The following is a 9,838-nucleotide window of genomic DNA, read 5'->3' as shown; positions in this document are numbered from 1 at the left end:
CCCTTCCAATGGTCATTGAAATGTTTTGGTCCATGCTGATCTGTGTTTCCTAAGTTTCTGCCCTAATCAAAGAGCCCCAATTATAATATTACTCCATCCATTAAACAATGCAATAAAATGTGCACATCACCAACTAACTACCATTAATAGTTGATATGTCGGCATTTCCAAATTACATATCTATTGGAGATGAAAGCCATTTGGAAACACAGATATTGAGTACGATATTAAGAGTTTCAAGAGATGACAAAGGGTGAAGGATTCTAAACTTGATATGGGTTAAAGTGCTACATAATTAGCTTTATGTGTGTGGTTGGTTTATTTCAGTAACTCCCATTCTGTAAAAATTACCTGATAGCACGCTATAGACTATTTAATATTTAGTAGTGATATCATGAACATTAGCAACATGCTATTTGAAAATTTAAAAATATCAAATGAAATCTTAATCTTTTCTGTTATCAGATAATCCTTGAGCATCGTGATCAATTCCTAAGATTCTATCCTTAGCATTGTTTACTGTGAACATAGCTATGCATAATGCAACAAAAAATGAATATCCTGCCATTTATTTGGGTTTTCTCAGTAGCTTTTAATGCTTAGCTGTCCCCTTCATTCTTCCACTTTTCTCTTCCACCTTGATGTTATGTCTACCATTTTGTGTCTCCTACATCCTCTTTTCTCTTTGAACATTTCCTGTAGAGTATCCTCTTGTAAGCCTTTCCATCTTAGTCAGTTCTCTATCAAAATCATCACCATTTTCCACAACCTTCAATATGTACTTCATTTTTACTGAATTTCATTAGCGTATAATTCCTCAAACAGCCAATATTTTCTATTCTCTTCCCTGTCCACATGTCAAATTGTTTACTTTTTAAATGTGTTCATTGTGTAAATACTGATTACTCAGTTCTAAACTGCTTCCTGAGAAAGATTCATACTGGTGACTGAGCTGATATTTGACCAGAGTAATATGTAATGTATTCATACCACTTCACCGACTCCCACATATATTAGAACTATTTAATTGCTCTATTCTGTTCTGAAAATATGTGCAATTTCATTTTATCAAGAGTCGAAGTACCTACCAAAATACATATTTAATTCTCCATTAATATTTAAAAGTGGAAATTACTGCTTATTTCGTGATAAAAATATTTGTGCACAAGAAGATTGGAAACACTCCCAAGTAAACTTATAACTTCAAAATTAATCCCATTATCATTACAATGAATGGTATTATTGTATAAAAAAGTATTGTAGATATGGTGTTCCCCAAGCTCATTCTGATTACTCAAGTAAATATACTCTTCTCGATTATTAAAATTTTTCATCAAAATATTAAGCAGAATTATATTAAGAATTTCAATGTTGGCACTAGTCATAGATTAAAGTAAGTTTCTGAACGACTTTTGAATGATTCTTAGACCATTTAATAGACTTTTTAAATGTTAGTATAATACTTTTTGTAAATTTATAGTATTTATTTAAGAGTTTATAATATTTTCGAAATTATTTGTAGTATTCTAGCTGAAATTAAATTTTTCATCATGTCAAGTGTCCCTTATTGGAAGGGTGTTTTGTAGTTATAAAGCATTCTTAAACAGAATGCTCTACTGGCGGTCGAAAGGGGCGTCAATATGGTGCGACACAAAGGTTATCGGGGAAATTCAGAATAACTACACCGAGTTTTACCCAAACAATCATATATTATACAACATCAGTCATAATGCACCATTTAGATAGGTATAAGCAAATTATGGATGGCTAGACCCTCGTTAAACCAACGCGAGTGCGGACAGCATTAAAATGGAAGAACATTACCTGGAAGAGGGTAAAGGCAGGGCGGACGCGGTCAGAGCCCTCGTCCATCGGAAAGGAAGGGAGTATGGCAGGGTGGACGCGGTCACGACACACATAACCTAGGCAGAGCCCTCGTCCGTCGGAAAGAAAGGGAGTATTGCAGGGTGGGCTCGGTCACGATGAATGGAACCTAGGCGGAGCCCTCGTCCGAAGTTAGTCAGCAATAGGACACCTTGTCGCGACAAACGCAACATAGTCGAAGCATCGTGCCCTACCGGTCACCGCCAGATAACCAACTGACTCCTTTTACGACGACGACGACATGCTTTGCCGTTTTTTAAGCGGCTTTATATTTCAGAGGTCGCCTAGTTTTGCTTGTGCTCATTGTCACAATATTTAGTTCCTATATCTTCCTGGAGCACCACCAGCGTCGTTGTATTTCCCTCTTATTATTTATTTAATTAATTTTTCGTATTGTTTAGGAGTGTAACATTATTTGGTCTTCTATATTTGTCATAGGGGCCTATTTTATTTTGTTTGGTTTATGTCATAGCTCCATTAGTGTTTTCTTTTATATTATCAAAGTATATTTAACACTTCGTCATTAAGAAAGTTTTTCTATGTTTGTTTTTTGGTACACCATCTCGTTTTCCTCCCAGGGGGGGGAGACCAAAAGCCAGCCTCAGTGTCTTCCTTTCTGTACTATTTAATTTATCCATCAGGCATCTACTGACTTGTCCCATCTACCCAGGTGCTGCGTAGGTCAATACTGGTCTTATTACTATCGTGGTACTGTATATTAGTACTTTTATGTCTTGAGGGGTAGCGTTTTGTCTGAGAATCGGTGCCAACTGCGACCTTACAGCGGTCGCCTTATCTCGTATCTGTTTAATATGTATTTTGAAGTTCAGTCTGTCATCCATGTCCACTCCTGAATATTTGATACTTTTACTCCATTCAATAGGTTGTTGTCCAATCCTGATACATTCGCTAGATATTTTAGGTGATCTTGGGTGGGAGAAGAGCATTGCTTTGTTTTTTTTGTGTTTATCTGCAATTTCCATTTTCTGTACCATGATGTTATCTCGTCCAATGCGTCTTGTGGTCTTTCTTTGACTTAATTGATATTTTTCCCTTTTACCAGGATTGCGGCATCGTCAGCGTAGAGGGCAGTTATACTTTGCCAGTCATTTCTATGCATTGGAAAGTCGGCTGTATAAATGTTAAATAGCAGTGGGCCTAATATGGATCCTTGTGGGACACCAGCTTTGGCAGTTGTACTGTCGCTTATTTCTTCTCCCCATTTAACTTTAAATGTCTTTCCGTCTAAGTAAGACTATTTCCAATTTTTCATCCATCTAGGGAAATTCCACGACTGCATCTTTTGAATTAGGCCCCCATGCCAGACCTTATCAAAAGCCTTAGACAGGTCAAGGAAGATTCCATTGGTTTTTTACTGTTTTATTGTAAGCATCACTTATAAAGTCTGTCACTCTATGAATCTGTTGTTCGGTTGAGTATCCCTGGCGGAATCCGAACTATTCTTGCGGTATGACTTCCTTTAGCTCCGCATATCTCTTGATGTGCGGTGCTACAACCCTTTCGAAGAGCTAACCCAAGCTTGAGAGGATGGATATTGGTCTCAGATTTTCCTTTTTACATGTTTTCCCCCCTTTTTTGGGGATAGATTTGATCAAAGCCTCCTTCCAATTTTTCGGTATCCAAGGGTGATTGACGCTTTAAAATTTTTTACTAAATATTGGCCGGCCGCTTCCGGAAGTCTTTTTATTATTTCATTCGTGATGTTGTCCTATCCCGGAGATTTCTTATTTGGGAGTTTGACTATTTCTTCAACAACTTCTTCTAGTGTGATTATTAGTTGCTCCTCCGGTGACCCATTTCATTTTCGGTTTGTTGTTTAATTTCAGCATTTTCGGCCCCCAGGTCGTTGGTCGTAAAAACCTTTTCATAAAATTTTGCCATGTGTTTGGCCTTTTCCAGGGACGTCGTCAGGGTCTCTGTTATTTTTTATACTTGGGTCACTGGGTGGGCATTTCCGCAGTTTATTTGTTAGCTTCCAGACGGAGTGATTGTTTTTATTTAGTTCTGCTAGTTGCTGATTAAATTTAGCAGTCCTTGATTCCTCTATTGAAGTACTGATTTTTTTGTTATGATCTTTAACCCTATTTTTAAGTTCTCGGGTGCCTGGGCGATAGTATGATCTTCTAAGCGCATTTCTTTCTTTGATGAGGATTTTTACCTCGTCGCATAGCTTGAGATAACCATACGGCCGTTTCTTTGCCACCGGTATTCCTTTTTTACGCCTTCCTTAATGGCATTTGTTATTACTTCTACCATCTCATCTATCGTCTCAGTCGTGTCCGGGCTGTGACTCCTTCTTTCTAGGATTCTACGATAGCTTCCCTGAAGAGTTGCCAGTTTGCTAGCCCGTGAGAGGGTCGTTTAGTCCTGTCCAGGTTTGTTAGTGGTTTAGTCCCAATGCTTATTTATACCGGGTAGTGGTCGCTTGTTAGGTTTTTGTGGTTAATGACTTTCGCTGGACTTCTTATATTTTTTAGTATTACGAAATCGATGACCTTCTTGCCATATACCCTCGTCGGTTCGTTTGGGGCTATTATTTTTGCTCTTAGATCGTTTGTCCATATTTTGATAAGTTTCCCGTTTTTTTTCTTTGTCGGGCTGTCCCAGTCATAATTTTTAGCGTTAAAATCGCCACCAATAATTGTTGGTTCGTAAGAGTTTAAGAGGGCGTAAAATTCAGGTTTTACCATTTTTTTTTGGGTGGGAAATAGCAGGAGTATAGTTTTATCTTCCCTTTGTCCATTAAAATTTCCAGCCCTATGCTTTCTAGGTTGTTCAACGTTAAAATCGGCAATTCTGTGGTAGTCAGCTCTTCTCGTACTATGACTGCTACGCCTCCTGCAGCTTTTTGTCCATGTGTAAGAGCTCGATCGTTCCGCCTTATTTTATAGCCGGGGAGTTCCCAGCTAGCGTCTGATTTCAGATGCGTCTCTGATAGAAGACAAATGTCCACCTTGTTCCTTCTGAGGAAGTGAAGAAGCTCGGGCGTTTGATGCTCTAAGCCCTCCGTTAACATTCCACAGGCAAATGACCAATTTTTGCTTTGCTTTATGTCTATTTTCCATGATAGTTGGCGCTTGTAAGTGTTACGCTGCTTATTTTTGTTATCATGTCCTGTAGCATTTGCATTTGTAGTTGCATCATTTTCCCAAACCCTGACATGGTTCTTATCAGGTCGGATATTTCGGGGATATGTCCGTATGTTTTTTCGGTTTCCTGACTCTCAGTCCTGTTAGTACCTGTCATATCCTTTCCTTCTTTCGTAGCTTTTTCTCGTTCTTCTGCCTTTTTTTGCCATGGATTGATGGTCGGTGCAGATTTGAAAGTTCTATTTGATCCCCTTTTCTCCGTTTCTGCAGGCGTTTTATTTTGTTCGTATTTATTCGCCGCTCTAATGTAGTCAGGGCATGTCCGGGTATAAGCTTCATGGCCTCCGCCACAGTTGCAGCACGACACGGGACTTGATCGGGGGCAATTCATGCCCTCGTGATCTCCCGCGCATATACTATATAGACCGCGAGGAATACAATTACATCTACTTAGGGCTGGTATATATAAAAAAAGAAGCGGCACTCAAACACAAAGAAGACACAAAACTATATTTATATATAATAATAATAATAGATATTTATAGTATGTACCTCTAGAAATATACTTAAGAACTAGAAAGGATAATTAATGCAACACTCAAACACAGGGGAAACATACCAAAACCAGGTAGATAGACAAGTATAAGCTAAATACACATGCAAACCACAAGCAGCTCTCTACACTTATCTCATAATTTATCTTAAACTTAATGCAAATTCCCTCCTACATAAGAACTAAGAATTTGATTCACCAAGTTAAGGTAGTTGAACAGAATATCCAACACAAGAAAAATATGTCAAAAATAATATGCAAGGATAAAGGCAACTGGAACAATGATGTCACTTTAACAACAAAACACGAAGATGTTACTTTGTAAGGACAATTGATAATGTAATAATTTAAGAGACTCAAACAGAATAAATACTTAAGTAGAAAAAAGTTAAAATAGCTATGTAGTATATAGTGATTATCGTTGTGTGTTTGTTTATGCAGATAAACAAACACACAACGATAATCACTATATACTACATCGGTGGGGCTGAGGAAATTATCAGTCATTTACGGGGTTTGTTTGCTGTGTTTGGGCTGCCAGAGCAAATCGTTAGTGATAATGGGTCCCCATTCACATCGGGTGAATTTCAAAATTTTTGTAAATTGAACGGAATCTTACACACATTCTCTCCTCCTTACCATCCAGCCACTAATGGTGCTGCGGAAAATCTTGTGAAATGTTTTAAAAATAAGATTAAGACTCTGCTGCATTCAGGGGTTCCATTGCACATTGCCTTACCACAGTACTTGTTTAATTATAGAATAAGTCCCCATACTGTCACCGGAGAAGCACCTAGCAAAATGATGTTTGGACGACTTCTCAGGTCTCGCCTGACTCTCCTCAAACCTAGTGTCAGCAAGACTGTAGCTCTCAGACAGAGACTGTTGGAAATGCCTCAGACCAGAGTGACACTGTTAAGGCGTTTTCGGGTGGGTGATGAAGTGTGGGCCAGGGCTTATGGGAGAGGTGGTTCAAAGGACTGGGTACAGGCTACGGTGACAAGAGTACTTGGGTCCCGGAACTACCATGTCCAAACCGAGCAGGGACACACTTGGCACAGACACATAGATCAGTTGAGGGGCAGAGCCAAAGTAGCAGAAGGGCCTCACACAGTGTGTGACGAGGTTAGCAGTCCTGAAGCAGTGAAGACGTCAGTGCATACCCCCATGTCAGTGCCTCCCTTAGTGCCTGTGTCGTCCTCAAATGAAGATGCTGAACTGAAGACGTCAGTGCATACCCCCATGTCAGTGCCTCCCTTAGTGCCTGTGTCGTCCTCAAATGAAGATGCTGAACCAGTAGGATACTGGGAGTCCAGGAAGGTAGACTCCACTGAAACTGTGAAGAACAATGTTGATGGTGGTCAAAGGCGATATCCTCAGAGGTTGAGGATTCCAAAAAAGAAGTGGAGTGTTTAAAAAAAAAAAAAAATTTGCCCATTGCCTCTGTTTTTTTTATCATTTTTTTTTATTTTCCTGGGGAGGGATGTAGTATATAGTGATTATCGTTGTGTGTTTGTTTATGTGCATAACGATTGTCAACTGTTTAAATAAAGAAAGTCAAGGCACCGCCATTTTGGCGGCAGTCTCTCTCCTGCCTTCAAGCACGTCGTTTCATTCCAAGACACCACAAGCTATCTAAGATAAGGACTACAATAAAATGACTGGAGCAAATGATCAACTATCATGGTAAAAAAGTAAATTAGAGGAAACAGTCAATTCATTTCAATTCAATTTATTCATTCACCGTAAGCATAGAATTATGCATGGCTTTGTCAATACATGTTTTACACTTCATATCAATAAAAAAACATTATGCAAAATATCAAAACAATAAGAAAAATACAAATACATATAATTTACAATTTTTTTAGTACTTACACATTTCAATTATACATTTAAAATGGTATGCAGTAGAAAATCATGTACACTATAGAATAATTTACATAAAAGTAGTTTTTTCACGACACTTGAATTTAAAGGAACTTTTGATATTTCTAATATAAGCAGGCAATTTATTGTACATAAGTATTCCCTGATGATGTATCCCTTTAATCGTTTTATTTACTCTGTGCTGACTTACATGGAATGCATTTTGGCTTCTCGTATTATGACTATGAAGGTCACAATTTTTAATAAACATGTCTTGATTTTTGTTAATAAGAGACACTGTTTCAAGAATGTATATACAAGGAAGAGGTTTTTTTCAAAATAGGTTTACTGGGAGCTCTATTATTAGAATTAGTTATTATGCAAATAATCTTTCTTAGCAATTTAAATAATTTTGGGAGGAAGATAGAAGAGCCCTAAAAGGGAATACCATAAATGAGAAGTGACTGCGCGTAGCCAAAATATATAGTTCTCAATACCTGAATGCAAATGATTCCCTTGAGTACACGGAATGCATAACAGATTTGTGCAAGTTTTTGAGGTATTTATTCATATGTTCCTCCCATGAAAGACTAAAGTCAATCCAAATGCCTAAAAACTTTGTTACCTTTAGTTCTTTTATGGGGCAACTGTTAATTATTGAATTCAAATTTATTAACTTCTTCTTGAGATTGAAGTTTAAATAATGGGTTTTATTAACATTTAAAGATAGCTTGTTGTAAGTGAGCCAGTTCATCAAATTGTGAGTAGTTTCTGTTACCTCATTCATTAACTGAATGGGATTATGGTTATTAAAAATTAAGTTAGTATCATTAGCAAATAGTAATGTATTGGAGAGTGATAAATTTGCAGGTAAATCATTTATGAAGACTAAAAATAGTAGTGGTCCAAGAATGGAGCCCTGCGGACCTCCACAAATAACAGAAGTTGTACTTGATACAGATGAATTCATTTCAATATATTGTGACCTATCAGTTAAATATGATTTAAATCAGTCCTCTGCATTGCCTCTTATACCATATGTTTCTAACTTTTTTAAAAGAATGCCATGGTTAACTGTAGCAAAAGCTTTTTTCAAATCAATAAAAAGCCCTGCAACATGAATATTACTATCTAAGGCATTCCGTATATTCCTTGTAAATGAGAAAAGGGCATCATTAATGGACTTATTCCTTCTGAAGCCAAATTGATGATTTTCAATGACAGAGGATTTATCGAAAAAGGAAATCAATCTCAGATACATGACCTTCTCCAAAATTTTGGAGAAACCTGAAAGTAAGAAAACTGATCTATCATTCTCAATATTTTCCCTCTCTCCTTTTTTTAACAGAGCTTTAATTTTTGCAACTTTAAATTTGGATGACAAAGATTACAAATTTCAGTCAGTGGTTCAGCAATAAAGGTGGCAAAACATTTATAACAGCATCAGGTATACCATCAGGGCCACATGAATATTTATTATTTAAATGATTGATTATCCTCAATATTTCATTTTTAGTAACAGGTTCTAGATATATAGAGGAGGTATTGATGACCATTTTAGAAGTACCTGTGTTAATGGGTGACTGTTTGGGAGTTTGATTGACACCTACTTTTCAGCCTCGCAAATCATGTCTTTTGCGATGTCAACACGGTCTCTTTTTTGCATGAAATTGAGGTCTTTTGGAACCAACTTTGCTGCTACACGACGGAAACCCAAATCATTAACCACAATGTCTTGGGCGGATCCATAGGCAATGTTCAAGTCCTCCGCTATTTCTCTGATGGTTAATTTGCGGTTATTGACCAACATTTCTTTTACTTTATCAATTTTTTCACCGACTTTCGATGTCGATGGTCTGCCACTGCGTTCATCATCTTCGATTGACTCACGACCACTTCTGAACCGCTCGTGCCACTGGTAAACGACCGTTTTTTTTAGAGAATCGTTGCCGAAACACTTTTCCAACATTTCCTACGTCCGTGCGCCACTAAATCCGTTTTTACGCAAAATTTAATACAAGTTCGTTGTTGCAAATTTAAATCCATTTCTGAAATTGTAAAAAATCGCCAACACACACAGAGATAGATGTACTCTTGGCTACGTAACTTTTGCAAATGTCAAGTTATGACACTAAGATTTAAAGGGAATATCAACAACAGATGTACCAATTTAACAAAAAAACAGAACTCAAATCGGAACGATGGGAGCGCCACACGGTGGTTATTCCGGGAACTTTTTGATCGAGGTAGTACATATAGTTTGACCACTGTCGCGAAACCAATAGTAGCACGCTTGCACTTCTCCTACTCTCCCTAAATTCCTTAGTTTCCCCTCTCCATTGTACACTCCCCTCACCCTCATCCAAGGTCACCTTCCCTGCGTTAACAGCCTTTCCCTTGTGTCATCGACCGGCTACTGAAC

At 37.8% G+C, this 9,838-nt stretch overlaps 1 protein-coding gene across 1 annotated transcript; it reads left to right on the top strand.

Moving 5' to 3' along the window:
• The first annotated feature begins 6,348 nt into the window (after positions 1-6,348).
• LOC139693348 (uncharacterized) lies at positions 6,349-6,963 on the top strand. The gene has a single exon (XM_071591473.1). The coding sequence runs from the start codon at positions 6,349-6,351 to the stop codon at positions 6,961-6,963; it is 615 nt and encodes a 204-aa protein (XP_071447574.1).
• The last annotated feature ends 2,875 nt before the right edge of the window (positions 6,964-9,838 follow it).

This window comes from Hetaerina americana, unplaced genomic scaffold (assembly GCF_022747635.1).
Source record: "Hetaerina americana unplaced genomic scaffold, ioHetAmer1.1.p SCAF_47, whole genome shotgun sequence".
Lineage (NCBI taxonomy): Eukaryota > Metazoa > Arthropoda > Insecta > Odonata > Calopterygidae > Hetaerina > Hetaerina americana.
The sequence above is the reverse complement of the archived record's forward strand: the minus strand, read 5'-3'. Positions and strand labels throughout refer to the sequence as shown.

What these genes read in the sequence shown, in the direction of transcription:
- LOC139693348 (XM_071591473.1), top strand. Translation starts at nt 6,349, where the DNA reads ATGATGTTTGGACGACTTCTCAGGTCTCGCCTGACTCTCCTCAAACCT.